Raw genomic sequence first — 20,318 nt, 5'->3', positions numbered from 1 at the left:
ACTCAATGGTGACTCAGGTGTCACCAGAGATAGTTAAAAGTCCTCTGCATTGGAGACGAAATTTTTATAACACTTGTTAAGGCACTAACATAATATGTAAAAATATAAATGTTCTTATAAAAAGGTGGCTGTTTGTCAGGAGCAGTGGTATACAACTGTAATCCCAGCGGCTCAGGAGGCTGAGGCAGGAGGATTGCAAATTCAAATCCAGCCTCAGCAATTTAGCAAGACCCTATCTCAAAACAAAAAATAAAAAGACCTAGGGATGTGGCTCAGTGGTTGAGTGCCCCTGAATTCACCTCTGGTGCCAAAGTAACAAAAACAAAAAACAGCTGTTTGCATTGCAGTGAACTTTGGTTCTTTGATAAAGTAATACATGGTATTAAAGATGTGGAATGCTTGGGGCTGGGGTTGTGGCTCAGCAGAATGCTTGCCTAGCTCATGCAAGGCCCTGGGGTCAATCCTCAGCACCACATAAAAATAAATAAATAAAACAAAGGTATTGTGTCCAACTAAGTATTTAAGAAAAAACAAAGATGTACAATGCTGAATGTGACAATTTGGTTAACAGACTTAAACATGTCTATTTAGAAAGACTGACAGAGATTATAAATTATTATTACTGGGAGGTGGGATTAAGGATGGCTTTTTTAATAGTGGTTTTCATTATTTTCTAGTTTTTATTACTTTTATATGAAATTACTGTACAAATTACAATATGGGAAACTAAAACAAGTTTTAATGTCAATATGATATCAATATTTTCACATAAATCTTTCCTACCCCTAATATCCACATTAACTACAGACTCAGAAAAATAACAAAAGACCTATCAATTTTGCTACCTAGAGTCTAACAAATAAATGCATACTTCCTCTCTAAAACATATCAATGTTATCTAAGTTATTTGCACTGAAGGAGGAGCTGCTAGTCCTAAACAAAAGGAAGGGAGGAACAGCAGCAGATTTCAGACTAACAACAGCTCTGGCCTAAAGAGGTAAAAGTGCATTCATTCCTTCAACCAGCAGATGAGTGCCCTAACTAGGCAAGGCACTGTCTAGCAAATGTTCACCACATTGCACACTGCTCTGACAGCAACAGTTTCATGCATATCTTATGAATGCTAAAACCACCATCTAAATAAAAATAACTAAAACAGATAATTAACATCAACCATTTTATATTTAGCTGAATACTGAAAAATGATTTAGTTTTCTTTCAAGATAACCTAGTAACTACTGCTGAAGCCAGATCACCAGGACTAAGAATATGCAGCACTCATAGGAAGCTCCTGAAAACCTAAAGGAAGAATAAATATCAGTGCTTAATCTTAAGAGGGTAAAAAAAACCAGACATGATGACTAACAATTGGAGATAAATACACCTGACTCTGCCAACAAGGAAAGCACTAAAGCCAATCCTACAGGCAGATGGCTCTTAAATCTTAACCCATTCAAAGAGACCAAGAAGATGGGCAACATGGAAAGCTCTGTGAAGTAGTGTCCTATGCTGGACTGTCAGGTCTAAAGGATGAGAGTAAGGAATAGGTATAGTCTGAGTTTCAGGGAAGACTCCACACAATTCTCAGGAATAAATTACAAGCATTTTTGGATGAACACACACTACTGGAAAGCTACACATAAAGTATCAAAGTAAATCCTGAAGGATATTTTAAGAAGTATCCTAAAATAGTGAATCCTGAATCAAAACTTATCTGATAATCTTTCTTAATGAACCAGAAGATGGAAGTGAAGTTAAATCCATTAAATTAGCAAATGATACCAAAAGTTAGTCACTTAGAAAATAAACAAAAAAAAAGAAGTACTTACTAAATTACAGAAAACAATAAAGTTAGTATTTTATGAATAAAAATCAAATGAAGCTGACAATAATATTGAACAACTTTGCCTAAATCCAGGAATGATTTTGAAAACACATAATTGCCAATAAAAAAAATGTAAGAAATATAGTGCTGATACTAAATGCCTCCAGCTGAAAATAATCCTTCTGAACTTTCACAGAAGTTTAGGCTATATCATTCTTATGATACTTAACACTTAACTTTATATAAATCTCGTAGGTTACTACTTACGAAATTCTTACTAATTTTCCTCACAGGAGGCACTTAATAAATATTGACTTAACTGATTTAGGACAGATACAATATGGGGTGGAAATAATTACAATAAAAACATAAACTTATATTTTAGAAAACACTTTCACATCTATTATATTACTGAATCCTTGTAGCCTCCTGGGCAGGAGGTGGAACATATATAATAAAAAAAGAGAAACTGAGGCTTAATGAAGTTACACAGTGATCTAAGAAGCTATGATAACCTAGCAAGTGGCAGAGCCAATGCTCAAATCTTCTGATGCTTAATGGTGTGTTAATAACACCACACACTCTTCGAAACAGCAAAGCAGAAAGAGTATAGGATTTCAATTCAGATGGTAAATATACTTTCTTGGGATTGGGGTTGGGGGCGGTGGGGTTAGATGCCAAGCAGGAATCAGACATAACACTGAGAGACCTATATATTTGTAGGTTCCACTACTGTCTCTGCATTTTAAAAGAGATGTGAAAAAAATCCAAAATAAAAAGAGTAACCAAAATTTGTACAAAGGAATTATAAGCCAAAAGTAGGATAGAGGCAAGGAACTATCAGGAACACTACCAGAAGAAAGAGTGCTGCAGGGGGAAACTTGGCAGGAGATGGTACTACAAATAGGTCTTTTTGTTATGATTTAAAAATTTACCCTTTTCTTAAAAGACAGAAATTTACAAGTTCTGCTTTAGAACTATTCAAAACCAAGCAGATCTTTAAATTTAATCCCTCTCACAAATATGAAGACTTCAGTCTCAAAAAATGAGATAATTTGTCCAAGGTTATACAACTTATTTGTGGCAGTACTAAGAATAGAACCTATGATTCCTAACTCCCTGGTCAATGATCTTAATATAAAACAGAGATTAATTCAAAGCTGTGATTAAAAACAAAAAGTGATGAACAAAAATTCCATTCCCTAATCCATGAAACCAAATTTGCATATTGTAAAACAGTGGGGGGGGGAGGAATATATAGTGCTGTGTACTTATTTTTATTTAGGATTTCTATCATTTATAACACTGCATTCATTACTCATTTGAGAGTATATCAAGATGTTAAAATACATTCATTTTTCAAGGAAGTGAGCTAAAGTAAATTACTGAAGTCTTTTAAACGATGAATTAAATTATTTTAATGACTCATGTTTTAGTAAATACTTAAGAAAACAGTGAAAAATACATTCATTTCAAATGAATCTTGCTATTCACACCAAATTATCCAATCCAGATTGCTGTTAACAGAAGGTGGCAGTGACTGCTGGGAGAAGAGGTTGAAGAAAAAAGGAATAGTATAGACTCTTACTTTTTCCATTTCCCTATTGAAACAGGAAGTCTTGGTGGAAGAAGAAGGAAAGCTACAATGTCACCACTGAACTTTCTCCTTTTCAACACATCATAGGGATCTTATGATATTGAGTAATGCAGAGGATCTTTCTAGCAGAATGATTACCAAAGTATTAACTCTCAGCTCTATTTCTAAAAATGGAGTGAATTTTTAATTAATGATGGTATTTAAATATGTGGAAAGTGTTTTCCAGCTTAAACTTTTAAGCACTTCTTTAACTAATAGTATGCTATTCTATGGTATTGAACTCTTTATTGTTGTTTATTTGCTACAGGACAAGTTAATGAGAAAGGTGGCCTCCATTATACAAAGCATTTGCCTGGAGAAGAGAATTATGTTTAAGAACTCTCTCTACAGGCTTAGAAATATGTAAATATTAAGGTTTTTTTAATATGTTAATGCAAAGGAAAAAAAATATTTCTTTCATTCTCAAGCTGTCTTACGCTAGCGTTAAGACAATGTAATATTAGATTTGGATTCACAAATACCAGCATGAACCTATTAACTATCTTGTCATACTGACTGTGAAGTACGAGTGAAGTACTCACCATTACCAAGTGAAGAACACAAATGAAAAATAAATATATTTCTTGACTACCATTTCTCATTATGAATGCAAAGGCAGTGGCAGTACCACTTACTAAGAAAGAGCTTGGACTGCTTAGGCCTAGTTCAACTCACAGAAGTTTAAACCCAAAAGAGAAGAAGACCTGGTCCAGCTCTTTCATTTATAGATGAGAAACAATTAGTCGGGCTGGGGATATAGCTCAGTTGGTAGATTGCTTGCTTCACATGCACAAAGCCCTGGGTTCAATACCCAGCACCACAAAAAATAAAAATAAAAAAGAAAGAAAGAAAAGAAAAGAACAAGTAGTCACTGGTCGGTGACTTGTCAAAAAACACATAACTGGGCAATACCAGAGTTGAAGAATTAGAAGGTAGGTTTCCTCATTCCTGGCACTGGTCTCGTGCTCATTCTCCTTCCTTATGCTGCTGTGCTCCAAAAATCAGGCTGAACATCCTTAAACCAAAATTTGAAATCCAAAAGCCTCCAAAATTCCAACACTTGAGGGCTGAGATGATGCCACAGGCAGAAAATTCCACTCCTGACCTCATGTGACATCAAAGTCAAAACATAGGTATATTAAAAATACTATTTAAAAATTACATTCAGACTATATGTCTAAGGTATATATGAAATACAAATGAATTTTGTGTTTAGACTTGAGGCCCATCCCCAAGAAATCTCATTATATATATATACATATATTCCAAAAATCTGAAAAAAAAAATCCTAATTACAAAACAATTCCAGTCCCAAACATTTCAAATGGGGGATACTTCACCACCCACTGGCAGTGGAGGGGGAAGTAACAAGGATAGGGTAAAGGACAATACAATAAACAGTATAGGCAGAGCCTGCCTTACAGAGCTACAAAGTGAATGCACACTACCTGGACCTATTCCTGGTAACAACAGCCACCCTTGCATCCAACACATCACAGTCTCTAGCTTATTCCACAAGCCCAAGGGACGGAAGAGCCATAGAGTTCTGAAAGGAAAATTTTCTTGCTCCTCCATAGTAAAATCACTTTGAAAAATCAAACTAACAAAGATTCTACATTGCACCAATACTATTTAAAACAAATTGCAAAAGACCTAGATTTCAACATACCTTTTCAAATATGTTATTCCTAAAACAATTATATCCTGGACACACCTCAAATAGCTAAAGGCTGTGCATTTTATCTCCTGGTACCAGCTTGTGGGCAACAAAAACCTAGATAAACGTTCCTATCTGCATAAGCAGCACTTGCCCATCAGGCACTTTTCTAAACCACTGAAAATCTAACTTACAAAGCAGCTGGTAAATAATATAAGTATTAAGTTAAATTCAAATACAAATAGGTTATTTAAGAAATTTCAGGGATAATAAATGTTTAGATTTGTACTGTTAGCTCTACAAGTATTGAATATAAAACCCCAGAAATCTGTAGTTAAAAGAAACAGACTTGTGAAAATAAAAAAGAACAAATAAAGCTGTTTCCATCACTACTATCAGTAATATTAACAATTACAAAGGATTTTCACTTCATTTATATTACAGTGTTACATATCCATTTTATAGGTTAGGAAACTGAGGCTTACAGAGTTAAAATGTAGTGCCTGAGTTACCCCAATAAATAATCAAGGCCTCATTTTTCTACAACAGGAAGAGTTTTTAAAAGAGCATTCTGCCTAAATCATTTTTAACAATTCAGCGGAATCATTTGGCATTATTTTTTTATTATTTAAGGATAAAATAAAAAGAAAATAGCAGGGGGTTTGGTTATTTGGTTTGGGTGCTTTTGCTTGTTTTTTGTTTTTTTGCTTCTCCAATTTTAATAGCAGTATCTGGAGTGTACATCTGATTCTAGACATTTCAAAAATTTGCTCCATCCTTCTCACTCTGCAATGTTTCCCTGAATATGGATTTCACTGTGAATGCTATATGTGTATGAATGTATACACAGCACAATCTTTCAAGTTATGGTAACACAATATTTACTTCCTGAGATCATCTAAGAAAATATTATGAATTTTTACTGAGATGATACCCTTTAGTAACTTTTAAAGACATCTGTTTCTTTCGGGTTAGATATTTCATAATAATAATATATACTTCCTCTAAATCCATTCTTCACTTCTTACTAAGATGTCCAGCTTGCCTATAATTGCAAAAGACATTCCATATTCCCATTAGACCAGGGTTTCCCAATTTACATTTGAGGCTGAATAATTCTTCATTACAGAGAAATGTCCCCTGTACTGCAGGATGTTCAGAAGTGTCCTTGGGGTATATCCACATGTCAGTGGCACACCTCTGCCCACAGTGTGACAACTAAAAATGTCACAGATATTGCCAAATACCCTCCCTGGGGAGCAAAGTCACCCTAATTGAAAACCACTGTCTTACACTAGGCACTCCAATTAGGAAGTATCAATTTCGTTTATCTCCAAAGAAACCAAAGAAAAATAATATCAGTATATGAAAGTTCTACAGGATGAATTTTTCTTTTTCAAGACTTAAAAATTCAACAAAAAAAAACTGAAAAATCAAACATGTAAACCTTATTTTGCTAATGTAAATAGTTTTCAAGTAAAACTATATAAAATGGTAAATTCTTTTTGAACCTTATTAACACCACAGTTCCCAAATACCAACTATTTTATCAATTTTTAATTTTCCCATTTATTTGCCCTAAAACATTTAATATAAATTTCTTCACCTTATTTTCAAAGAACAGAAATAACCCAACACAGACATTTGCCTTTATATTTTAAGAGGAACTACAGCTATTAAGACAATATATTGAGAAATAACTGTAAAAATTCATGATTTCTCACTTTCTTTTTAGCAATACAAAAATTAAAGGTAGCAAAACTTCATAGACCCAGAGATGTGGGCTGATAGCTGAGGGAATCCCTGATTGGACACTGGACACAATATGTGAAAGAAGTGATCAGGTCTATAAGTTAATACTGATTGGGGGGGGGGGGGGGGGCTGGGGGAACAGGATGAAAAAGAGTCTCCTTTCCTAGATGCTACCAAGCTTGGGGTGGGTAGGAAACAATTACATAAAATCAGGGTACCTCAATTTCAGTTCTAAAAAAAATTTAAAATCTTCAGACAGTATTCTCCTCAATGTCACAGTAAAAACATTTACAGTCAGAATCACAGAATACTGACACTGGAAAGACCCTCAGTGGTATCTAGTAAAACCTCTAATTTCAAAGAAGATTTTGTATGAAAGAATCTTAGACTCTAACCATTTTATTTCTTTGTTTAAAATTCAGGGGTAATTATAGCACAATATTATTGCTTGCTAAAACTGGTATAGAAGTTACATGGAACTATCATATTGTCTGGTATGATTCAAACTTTTCAAAATTTGAAAAATTTTTTTCCTGTAGTTTAAATTAAGATAATGAAACTAAGGCTCATGAGGTAAATGGCTTGTATATCACAGCACACTAACCAGCCTAGAACCAAGTGCTTTTTCAGATTTCAAATGTTTACAACCTATAAGAAAAAATTGGCATTACCATCCATATTATGAAGAAAACACTTGATTTCTGCAAAAGACACTGGGTATTTAATTCCTTAAATGTAGCTTTCATTTTCCTTTCTTTTACATTATATTGGTGGGGGTTAAGCAAAGTATGTACTGTTGGGCAAACCCCAGTGAACCAATCAAATGATGAGTAGTAACCTATGAAAACAAATGGGGCTCCCATACAATTCAGAGCAGCACTCCTGGTTCCATAACAGCATTGCCTAATACGTGGTCCACATACATAACCATAAATTTTAGGAGCCAGGCTAAAAAACAAAGTAAAAAGAAACAAGGCAAACAAAATTTTAAATAATATATCTAATTTAACCCAATATATTCAGATATCATTACAACACATAATTGACATAAAAAATTAGTAATGAGTTGTTGCATCATTTTTCTTTTCCTGGCTTAGAGAAATGCTCATATTCAAAACACAGTGTGTATTTTATAATTGGAGTACATCCCAATTCACACTAGCCATACTTCTAGTGCTGAACAGCAACTGGGCTAGGAGTTACCCTATTAAGATAGGGTATATTCGTTGAATAAATAAAAAGCACTTTCATCCATATGAGCCGTTTTTCGGATTTCCCCCCAAAGCTTGCAAAATACCCAGATCTCGTGTAGAGTAAGAACATATTTCCAACATCTCCAAAGCTTAACACATAATTTGTGTAAATGATTTTTTTGGAAATTGCACAAGCATACTACTCATTATCTACTTGTATAGACTTAATCTCCAGGATAAAACGTTGGCAATACATCCCTGGGCATGAAACCAAGCAGGCACCTAATTAATGATGTTGTTGCTTATGACTTGAATCTCTCATGCTCTCCACACGAAACTGAAAGTCTTCTTCGTGTTGAAGAAAAAAATACTCAGAGGGAAAAAAAAAAATCACTCTCAGGAGCCGAAAGCATTAAGAGGAAGAGTCCCTATCGACATGCCTTGCTTCTTAATGACCTTCCCCTGCCAAACCCTCCCTCAAACCTTGCTATTCTGTAGAGAAAAAATCCAGTTCCCGCTTCCTAGAATGGTAAGGAAGATAACTGAGAAAAATGTCTTTTTCTTTGGTGACAGCGTTCATGACCACGCTCACTCCACCAGCAGACGCGGCTTTTTCTATACTGTGAAGCCAAAGGGGACCCCCGAAGTGGGCGGGGCAGCGATAGTAGGGACCGGAAAGGTGGGAACTCCAGAAGCGGGGACCAGCTCCAGTGCATCCCCCGGAGCCCGAGGTGGCGGCAGGCATAGGCCGCCTGCGCCCCGCACCTGTCGCACCTGGGGCCCCTCCAGAGCCCTGTGAAGCGGAGTCTCGGGCAGCTTGGGACTAGGGCCTGGGCAGGGGCCGGAAGACGGGAGCCCGTGGCGTGGGCCCCCGCGCCCTCGCGCTTACCGCCCCAGATGCCCAGCTTCAGCTGGGACTTGTTCAGGTTCTCAACATAGTCCCCCAGGAAGCGGTTCAGCAGGTCCGCGACCACCGACTCAAACACCATGGTAGGGCCGTAGCGGAGGGAGAAGGAGGAGCCGGAACCGCCAGGCGCAGCTGAGGGCGGCGACCCGCACCGCGAATGACAGCCCCTCCAGCGCCGGCCCGCCCACCGCCGAGCGCGTGACTTCGCCCGTGCGCAGGCGCGCCGCCGCCGCCGCTGCCGCCGAAGCACGTGGGTCTGGCCGGACTCCTCTGCCACCGCCGCCAGGCACCCCCGAGCGGCGGGCGGAGGGAAGTTCCACGCGGATCCTGCCCACCTTGCCCTAGCGGCCTGTATGAGAGGAGGACGCTGGAGAAGAAAAAGGAGCTCAAGGACCTGTACGTAACCGCTCTGCCTTAGCGCCCCTGCTGCCGACCTTGGGGCCCGCGGAGCCCACAGTACTGGCGAAAGCAGCTCCGCGTCGCTGGTCCCCGCACTCCTGGGCCTGTGGTCCGCTCTGGGTGTGTCCCGGGCCACCACCCCTTCCTCCAAGCTTCAGGCGGAGTGAATCCACGAGGTCTATCCTGCTAGCTTCTGACTCCGCCGGCTGCAAGGCCTCCGCTTTTTTCTTCTTGAAAACACACTTTAATAATTTAAAAGCCAGAGGAGGAGGGGCAAAACCGCACCAAATGGCAGATAGAAGGGGAACTGAATATGCGTGGAAATAAAGATCAAACGTAATTCTTTTTTTTTTTTCCTTAACTCTGGGTTGCATGTTGTTATATCATTTTGGCCATTCTGTCATTGAATTGCTTATACTGTGGCAAGATATTCAAAGCGCAGCTTTTATACTGCGAGGACTTTCCACCCTGTGAAATGTAAACCCCCCCCCCAACCAGTTCTCCTTAAAGAACTGGAGGATTTCTGACTTAAGTATATTTCAAAAAACTGTTGCAGTACAGCAAACAGAAACCTAAGACAAAGATTACTTGTAGCCGCAAGCATTTATTAAATGCTTTGCTACAAGGTAGAGGTCATGTCTTAAAGACTGTGTATGTATTGCTTTTGAACATCCTAGGCTTGTATTGAACCTAAAGGAAAAATAATTTCTCTGAAGAAAACGGCTACAAAGAACCATAGTACTAGCCAGTACTATGAGCATCTGCCTCTATCTTCCACTTTGACAGAAAGCAAAACCTTCACCATTTGTTTTTCTTTGCTGACACACAGACGAAATACTAGAAGGCACTTTGGACTTCCATCTTTCATGTACAATCTAGTAACAGCCTGTCTATTGTGCTTTTGCCATATTTTCTAAATTCTTGTATTCCCCATGAGCTGTACAGTTAACCTACTAAATGGCCTCCAGTTTTGCCTTTCTCCAATCTTTTCTGACTGAATTTCTCCATCACAGATAAACTCAAATTAGTCACCTACTCAAAAATCTCCAATAAAGTGTTTAGGACACCCTATTCAATCTATCCCCAAATTCTTTCTAATCATACTCCCTACTAATCCCTCTCCCCTCGTACATTCACATTTACTGTAGACTGAGGCAAATGTAAAGAAAAATATACTCTTGTTCAGATAAGGCATGTACCATAAAAAAAGAAACCAATGCAAGGATGTATTAATAACAGTGAAAGACAATATGAAAGCCAGCACAGGCAGCATGACATGGTCAAGGAAGTGAAAAAGAAAACATAATCTTGTGGGAGAAGTGAGCAATGCTAATAATGCCTTTTATATTAATCCCTTACACTTCTATATTACTTCACAGTTTTGAGAGAATAACATATAAGTGTGCTTTCATATGCTTCATTCCATTTCATTATGTTTTTAGTTAAAACTTTTATATTATTAGGGCAAGGTGGGCATTGTTCCCATTATGAACAAAAATTAAGCTCAGGAATGTTAAATGAGTTACCCAAAATACACAGCAAGTATTGATTTCCTTACCTTCCCTAAAGCACTGCCACCCTTCCCTCTGTCAATAATTATTCAGTTTAATCATTACCAGGCTATTAGTAATTCTCAGAGATTTTGAAGGTAAAAGGCAGAGTAAAAATTCTCAAGGTGGAATAGTCAGCTCAAAAATTTTAGTACAAATAATGTTATTGTCAAATAGTACAAACAAACTTTACCATATAGCTTTTAAATTTTAACGTTTTCCATTTTGGGCTTGTTTTTGATAAATTTGTATATGCCTGCAGAAATCATCAATTTATGGTCCCAATTTAAAACAAAACTAATGTCAAAAAACACCACTAGCACCCTAACATACCCAAAAGAAATTTGATACAGAGGCTAACTGAAGAAAATGAACATTCTAGTAATTATAGTTCTTACCTTCAGTCTAACTTAAGAACAATGAATGAGAAGGGGCTGGAGGTGTGGCACTATGTAAAGCACTTGTCTGGCATGCATGAGGCCCTAGGTTCAGTCCCCACCACTGCAAAAAAAAAAAAAAAAAAAAATGAGAAGGACAACAAAAAGGTAATTACTGCAGTGAGGAATGAACAGCGAAAGCAGATTAGTAAAATATTATTTCTGTTTTTAAAAAGTCAAAAGTAAGGGATGGTTTAAAAGTTAATAACTCTTATTTGTTAAAAGAAATATTAACTTCATACTATTCCACACCCATACCCCATTCCCCAACCAACTCTGTGGGTTTCAGAGGAAAAAAGGGGAATTTAGGAACTAAAGGAAATACTGGAGAAAGGTAGAGTACAAGACATGAGAGCATAGACTATATGAAAACTTAGGAAGGAACTGGGCATGGTGGTACCCACCTGTAATACCAGCTACTACAGGCTGAGGTAGGAGGAGGATTGCAAGTATAAAGTTAGCCTGGGCAGTTTAGCAAGACCTCCTTTCAAGAAATAAAGAGGGCTGGGTATGTAGCTCAGTGATAGAGCGCCCCTGGGTTCAATCCCCAGTACTGCCAAAAAAAAAGAAAGAAAAGAACAACAATAAGGAGCAGGCCAGGAGTGGGTCAGAAAGGAAGGAGGAGAAGAAAAAGAAAAACAAAACTTAGAAACTAGGAGAAAGCACAGGAGTGGGTAACACAGTATGTGCACCAGAGGGAAATTTAAGGATCATCTGGTTAATCCACCCCCTTTATTGGACAAGTAGAAACACTGAGTGCCAGGAAAACCCCCATGTCTTGACTTCTAAGGTGTTTGTTCCAGGGCTCCAAGTTCTATATTCTATTGGGTTGGATGAGATTTATGAGTTAAAACACCAGTTATTTTATTAATTGTAAACTCCCTTCTTGTTTTCCTTAACACCCAATCTGTGTACTCTTTTGTAAGTCTGCTTTTTTATTCTAATTTTGATTGACACATAGTAAGTGTACATTTTAATGAGGTACAAAGTGATGTTTTGATTAATACATACATTGAGAAATGATGTAATCAGGGTAATTAGCACATCCACCACCTTAAACTTTTTTTTATCAGTTTTCTTTTTTATGGTGAGTATATTCAAAGTTCTCCTCCTAGCCATTTTGAGATATGCAACACATTAATTAGTGTTAGCTATCACTCTTCTGTGCCATAGAACACTACAACTTGTGCTTCCTTTCTTACATTTTACTCATTCACCAATCTCTCCTAATCTCCCCCTTCCCATTAAGTCTGCTTTTAAATGTTTAGTTTTCTTTTACTCTGAAGAACCACTAGCCTCAATGATGTGTAATCTATTTATGTTCACTTCACAGAATTGTTTTTCATCTCCATTATTGGATGTTCCTATGGCTACACCTGTAAGCTCAGAACAACCACAGTCTTCCTCTGAGTAGATTTGTGTGTTCCAGGCACTTGGCCTGACCTTATTACACCATCCTCCCGAGTACTGGTAGTTTCATGCTGTTAAGTGAAACATAAGGCCTAATGTGGTCAAAGAGGACCAGGAACATGAGGGCACATCTCTGCTGTTTTCAGGAAATGTTGTACAGGAAATGCTTACTTAAGGAATAAGTGAAGAAGGTGAATTGTTAAAAAAAAATGCAAATCTTCTTTGCTTGGCTGGGCAGAGAAATGTTTTTAATGGAATCTTTGTGTGAATCAGCTAATCCCTGGCTAAGCAAATGTGTATAATAATAATATTATAAATAGCAGCTGTTAGCCAGTACTTGCTACCCATCAAGCATTTTCATACCCTTTTAGCCCTCATAACAGTCTTATGTGTATATATTACTTCTCCATTTTATAACTTGGACTCAAACAGATTATGAACTTGATTAACAATTTATCCAACTCAGACGGTGAACTATGATTTGTGTTCATCATTTTAATCAAAGACACTGTGCTCTTACAGAACTAACAGTATTTTGTCTCTTGAGGAAAGTTGAGTCAGAACACATACACATGGCCTTGAAGCATATAATTTGATAAATCTCCCACGGATTTTTCCCTGACCCAAGAATTTTGACCAGGAGTAGAAGTGATATCAAGACAAAGAAGTAGTTAGCCAATGGCATGAAAAACCCAGGGACCTTCCAATTTTGCCTCCCAGATTAAATATATAGTGTTCAATAGTCTCTTCTCATATCTGCCTTAGCTATTTGGAATTCAAGTATTTTATCTTCATCATTTCACTCCTCTTCTGATGAATGTACATAACTGATATGATCTGGTGCAGCCTGGATCCACCTGCCCAGTATGGTGGCTAGAACCCAGGGTGCATTCAATAAATACTGCTTTGAATGAATGAATGGACTAATGAACATTTTTTTCTGCAATAATAAGTATATCTGACATTGTGAAGGACAGGCTTTATGTCAAACCCTTCATATGCATTATTTCATGTTTGTGACAAGGCTACAGGTAAATGCTTGACGCTTGAGCTTAGGTTAAGTAACCCACTCATAGTGACCTATCATTCTGGAATCAAAATCAAATATGGTTTCAGACCCAGTTTTCTTGGCCACTACACAATGTTCCTGCTGTCTTCATCATTAATAATCACTGCTTTTATGCATTTAGCAGTTTGTCATGTTCCTGCCATGGTGCATAGTATTTTTTTATTATTGTATGAATTTAACCTCCAAAATAATGCATTTACTATCCATTAGTAGGTATTATTTATTTCTTCTATCTCCCACCACTTTGTGACCATAGACAAATTATTTTGTCTCTGAAACTCAGTTTTTCATCTATAAAACAAGGATGATCAGAAGTCACAGGGTTTCTATGACAATTCTAGAAACTATGTAAATTATCTAGTACAGTGCTTGTATGTGCTGGAAACAAAATACACATGCCTAACCCTAAGTCCCCTTTGCATGAATTCAGTTTACTTCATACAATACTATTTTGAGAAAAAAAAATTGCAAGGCAGTATCTTAGAAATATTATACAGCCAGACCCTAAACAAAGTGCCTCAGATCTCTTTCAGCCCAAGCTATCTGCTCTCTTACAGAATAGGCGCAAGTTAAAGGATGATTCCAACAGTCCATATATTTGGCAGTATATTTTTCTAATCCAAGATCAACACACATAGTTTAAGAAATAGGTTTTGGTTTTTCAAAATTGAAGTATTATACAGTAAAGGGTCTAATCTCAAGTATACACTAGAAGATTACACAAGGATACACCCCTGTAACCCCACCCAGGTCAAGATATGGAATGTTTCCATATCTTCCCCCTAAAATCATAGTGATTTAAAATCAACAAAGATCATCTAAAACCAGAACTGAAAACCGGAAAACAAAGAACTTCGAAACCTGGGCAACGGGATGGTTGGATTTGGAAAAGGGTATCAGGTAAGAGTAAGACAAGCCCCACGTTGGTCTTCTTTTGAAAAGTGGATGTAGGGAGCTTCTATGCATTCACGTTCATTTTGTCCATTGAGCCTCACAATAATTCTGCGATATAGTCAAGACTTGTCCTTTTGAGCATCGTGAGAAAACGAACTTGTTCAGGGTTGCCGAGAATACCGTCACCCCAAGCAGAAGAAAGAACTGACTCCAGAATATGCTTAGCAAATCCAAGCCACGTGGCAGAGGGACGGAAGAGCCTGGCATCAGGTTACCAGGCAGCTTCGCTCCACCGCGGGTATAAAGGCTCAGACCAGCTGTCCTTGAACACGGGTGCTGAACTCCACCGCGGGAGCTTTGAATTTCTCTGAGGCTACCTGACTCTCCGAGTGGGTGCCCCAGGCAGAACCTTGCAGGAACCATCTGACCCTGAACTCCAGGTACATAAGGGGGACCCAGCGGCGTGCTTAATTCCACTCGGGGGCGGGGAAGCGGTTTCCTGAGGATTTGGGCTTTTAAAAGAGGAGAACGGACTACAGTTTCCTGAAGGGGATAAAAACTGTATTAATTATAGCTGATGATTGGAGTGCAGTAGTTCCTTAAGGATTCAGGAAACGAATGTACAGAGCAAAGCACCTCTTGACACCGAGGACGGAGCGACCAAAGTTAGAAGCTAACATTTTTGAGAATTTCTGTCTTGCTTTAGGCAAGAGCAGAGGAATAATAAAGCAACAAGCTCCTTAAGTGTATTTGACAACGGATTTGAGATGGGACAGGGAAAATGATTGTTTTTCAATCAATCACTGAAAAAATAGTTTGCATTAGGGAGAGAGATGCAATTTGTCTTGTGTGGCGGGAGGCTGGGCAAAACACCCTGAAGTAGAAAAACCGCGACAGAAATTGCGGCACTCTGCTGGGCTCGCTGTCAATTGACGTGCATTTGTGCGTTGCAGGTTATCTCTAGCACAGGGTCAAGGGGATAGGCACCTGCCACCAGATGTGGTGTCTGGAGAGGCTACTGCGCAGCAGGGAGGGGCTTCTCCTGAGTAGGGCCCGGCGTGCCAGGGCCCGCTCGCCCACCGCGTGTGCCAACGTGCTCACTCCCGACCGTATCCCGGAGTTCTGCATCCCACCAAGACTTGCGCCCAACCTGGCCTTGGCTACACTCCGGAATTCTTGGGGTGAAGATACAGCGATTGACGAGGGCGCTGGCCTCACGGACTGGGACCCGCGCTCACAGGCCGCGCTCTCGCTGCCTCACTTGCCCCGAGCGCTCACCGCCTACGGCTTCTGCACGCTACTGGAGAGCCCGCACACGCGCCGCAAGGAGTCGCTCTTTCTCGGGGATCCCCGCGCCGCCGCGCTCCTGCAGCCGCCAGCTGCCAGACCCCGAGAGCACACCTACGGGGGCAACCGAGAAGGGGACGTCACCCGTTTGCCCCTGCGAACCCCGGACGCAGCTCCCGCCGTGGCACCTGTCTGTCCTTGTCCGCCCCGGGACGCTATCTGCCCGAGGCCCTGCGGTCGCCGCCTCCTGCAAGCACCCAACATGCTCCTAAGCCGTGCGTTAAAGGCTCGGAGGAGTCGCGGCTTGGCTCGCGCCCGCTCAGTCTCCAACCGGAACGAAGACGAGGAGGGCGGCGCCACCTCTCAGTCCACAGCTCTGGCCCCCGTGTGCCAGTCGCCGGCTCCGGGCCCACGACCCAAGCTCCTAGAGGCCGAGGGCAGTGTGGCTCTGGACTGCGCTGGCTGCGTCCTGCGCCTGGCAGCCGAGTACTGCCTGGATAGTGGGCGCCTCCGCATCAGGCTGCTGCGTGCCGAGGGCCTGGCGGGAGGTACCCCCGAGCCACGTGCGGTTGGTTGCCGCATCAGTCTAATCCTGCAGCCGCTGGGCGCCACGCTCAAGCAGAGCAGCTCGGTGTTGCGACGGAGCCGCAAGTTCTCCATAGACCAGGACTTCTGCTTTGAAGGGCTCACGGAAGACCAGGTGCGCCGCCTGACAGTGCGCGTCAAGGCGGAGAACAAGGGCCGTGGCCTGCAGCGGAGCCGCTTGCTTGGCCAGGGCGAGCTGCTGCTGGGCTCCCTCCTGCTCTTCTGAGTCCCTCCCTCGTGCGAGTTTGTCATGCTGGGGACTCTTGGACACTGACAGCAGCTTTGTACAAAATAAATGTGTATCTGTTTTTCTAATTAGGCCTTCGTTTCAGTCCACTATTGTCAGAGATGATATTGGATTGTCTTTCACAGTAAAGGAAGTTATTTTTTTGGTGTAGTTTGATGTTTGATAATTCTTTTCACCAAATGGAATGATGTTCTTCACTTTCCCAATGATATAGCCCAATTGCATCTCCTAAATACCACACACTTCTGTTGGGAAGTGCAGTGTTAGGTTTTTCTCATTTTAAAATTTGTTCATTTCACTACATCCATTGAGACCATCTTATGGATGTAGTGAAATGAACAAATTTACTAAACAGTTCTAAAGCACTGTTTAAAACCCTGGATATGAAAATGAAGTCAAGAAAGATAAAATGGTGTTTCCATGGTTAACAGTGAATTACCTGGAACACCAATCTGATACACTTAACTACCCAGCTTGCTGGAGAAAACACTGGAGAAAATGAAACCATTTTAATATTCTAAGTTTAAGTAATAATCATAATAGTTTTACAAGCATTAACTCACTTAATTCCTGAAGAAAAAAAACTCTAAATAGTAGGTACTGCTATCCCCATTTTACAGATGAGGATATTAAGGCATAGAATGAAGAACAGAGTCAGGGTTTGAAGTTAGACTTTTAGTATCTCATCCATTACTCTCATATAAGTAACACCATAGTATCTAAAGTGCTGATCTCGTTAAAGAGGGGATTCAGCAACCTCTCTAAGATTGCTGACTCTGAGGTTGGTGTCTCCTCACATTCCTCATCCTCTTCTGGAAAAGTAAATTAGTTGAAATGGGTCATTAATTAATTCATGCATTAAACATTAAGCACTGAAATGGGCTGGTATGCCTGAGGCTTTGAAGAGAATTGGACTCATAACCACAAAAACTGGTGCCTCTCTTACTGGCTGGCACCAGCTGAACTAATCTGCCAGAACAAACAGTCTGGAGTGGATGTATAACAGTGTTCTACCTCTGGCTTCTGATAATAATAGATTTACTATGTTTTAAAGGATGCTTTGTTCTTCATACTTAATATTCATCAAGCATATTTATTCCTCTCTGATGCATATAAGAGGAAAATGTATTCTAAATGAGAGTTGAAAACATTAAAATATGTGGTGTGGTGTTAACTATCACTACATTATCATTCTGGATTCAGAAATGGTTTCTGTTTTTGTCAAATTTATTGACAGTTTTAACCACCAGTGCCCATGAAAAATGCTAAAAAGATCATCAGTTTCAATCACAACTCAAGTATAAACCAAAGGTGAATTATGGTGATAGTTATTTACAAGATGATTATTGATGTATAACTGTGAATTCATTGACTCTATCAAACTCAATCACATCCAGAAGCTTGCAGTCATTGGCCAAATGAGTGATGACATCCTAGTAGTTCACATCTAATTTGTGCTCTTTTACCTACTCAAAGCCACTATTTACTTGACCTTTAGGCCAATAGTTATTTTTTAAATGTATAATTTTCTTCATGACTTTAGAATTTGGATAGGGTAACTAATACTGAGATCACATATATCATGCTCTAAAACCATTTATCTATGTGTAAGTTGTGGGGTTTTCTTTATCTTTTTGTTAAATTTTTTAAAAGATTGAATTGATTATTTAAATAGCAAACCATTATTCTAGAAAATGGTACAATCACTATTGTCACTAGCCGATACGTATATATGTCATTTTATTAAGCAGATTTCTCCAAGTAGGTGAATCAACACATTTCATGAATCTAAAATTTCCATAAAACAATAGTGGTGATTTCCAAACCGAATCGCCATTAATGCCAAGTTATGTCAGGTCAAATTGTCCAATCCAAAATATTTTTAAAAGATTGAAGTAGAATAATAGATCATAAAATCATGGAATTTCAGAGTTGAAAATAGCGTTAAGAATAATTTTGTGCAAATATATAATAAAAGTATATCAAGATGGCATATTTTTTATTGCCCCAAGTCACACAATAACTAAAAGAGCTGGAACCAGAACCAATTCTAGTCTCATTGTTTTTAAAATCATTGGATATGGACCACGACTTCCAAGAAAAGAGAAGCATTTGTGGATAAGTTTTTCCACAAGTGAATTAATTTGAATTGTTTTTATTTAAGAAATCTTATTTATAACACCAATGTTTTATAAGAACACCAACCTTTCTGGGGGCAAATTTGATTTACACTTGCTGCCCTCTAGTGGAACCCTCACGAATTTTGTCAGTGGCTCTATGGCCTTAGAGCATCTCAACTGAGAAGAGAAGGTGTGGAAAAACTTTCCTACTATACCCAGGGCATTTGTTCCAGAAGCCCACAGACACCAAAATACATAGATGCTTAAGTTCACCCAAAATACATTGTCATCTGTAGATCTTATAATACTTAACAAATTGTAAATGATGTATAAATAGTTACCATATTGTAATGTTTAGGTAATAGTGGTGAGGAAAAACGTATGTACCTGTTTAGCACAGACATAATTTTTAAAAAGTACTTTCAATCACAGTGGGCTGAATGTGAAACCCACAGATAGGGAGGACCAACTATTATAATAAAGCTGGGAATGTGTGCCAATGGCATGTTGATTCCTGAAGACTGTTTTAAGAGTTCTCTTGTTTCTCATTAGGTTTTAGTACCCACATCTCCACAAATGATATGGCATAATCTTGCCTCTTTGTAGTTTAAATGTCAGAATATATTTAAAGAAAACCCCTACATAACAACTAGGGAATATGTCTATTAAAATAGCATTAGTTGAGTAAAAAAATATAATAAAATCACTGCGTTGTCACTTGGTTTCACAAAGACAACACATTCTACACATAAAATATTAGTTTCAATATGACTGAAACATTCCTAGAAGATTATTTCTTTGGACCTAATTTTCTTATGTGGACACTTCAACAATTTCACAAACATTCACCACAAGATACTATTTTTGGTTAAAGATATTTGGTAAACAAAGCAAAAAGTGGATACTATGTGATCCCTATGATCTTGCTTTAGCACAAGAAAAATAAGTGGATAAAAAGCCATTCAAAAGCTTCCTTTACAACATGCATTGTGGACCAACACTGCTTGAGATTCAAGATTCTAGATATAAATATCCCTGCTCTTTTGGTATTAAGTTTTGAAGGCAAAAGAGGAAGCAGACAATAAGCAACTGAGTAATTTTTCAGAAATAAAATGAAAAAAATGTAGCTAGGGTGAGGGGGCACCTTAGACTGGGAGGGAAGACAGGCCTGCATGAAGATTGCACACTAAGCCTCTTCTCCAGGTTCATTTACATTTTGCTGTTATATTTTAATCCAGTGTGCTGATCCAGGGTCCTCCTAGGGTCACCTGATAAGTGTTTTCCTAGGAAGGCTTCTAGTAACTTAGCACTAATGGAAAGTACTCCCTGTTGTGGGTTTTGGCCTTGGTA

At 39.0% G+C, this 20,318-nt stretch overlaps 2 protein-coding genes across 3 annotated transcripts in view; one reads left to right on the top strand and one right to left on the bottom strand.

Annotated features, from left to right (window-relative positions):
* The window catches only part of VPS13C (vacuolar protein sorting 13 homolog C), a 169,969-nt gene extending 160,251 nt beyond the window's left edge, over window positions 1-9,718 (bottom strand). For both annotated transcript variants that reach the window (XM_081288661.1, XM_081288662.1), the window contains exon 1: window positions 8,953-9,718. In XM_081288661.1, the coding sequence (XP_081144787.1) occupies window positions 8,953-9,052 (100 nt within the window). In that variant the 5' untranslated portion in view covers window positions 9,053-9,718. The remainder of the gene's footprint in view (window positions 1-8,952) is intronic.
* Window positions 9,719-15,079: 5,361 nt separating this feature from the next.
* Window positions 15,080-16,873, top strand: C2CD4A (C2 calcium dependent domain containing 4A). Its single transcript, XM_081292412.1, has 2 exons — window positions 15,080-15,169; window positions 15,683-16,873. The coding sequence occupies exon 2, from the start codon at window positions 15,727-15,729 to the stop codon at window positions 16,825-16,827; it is 1,101 nt and encodes a 366-aa protein (XP_081148538.1). The 5' UTR covers window positions 15,080-15,169; window positions 15,683-15,726; the 3' UTR covers window positions 16,828-16,873.
* The last annotated feature ends 3,445 nt before the right edge of the window (window positions 16,874-20,318 follow it).

The sequence above is a fragment of the Spermophilus citellus genome, assembly GCF_964194105.1.
Source record: "Spermophilus citellus genome assembly, chromosome: 4".
NCBI classification, from domain to species: domain Eukaryota; kingdom Metazoa; phylum Chordata; class Mammalia; order Rodentia; family Sciuridae; genus Spermophilus; species Spermophilus citellus.
This window is presented reverse-complemented; position numbering and strand designations above follow the sequence as displayed.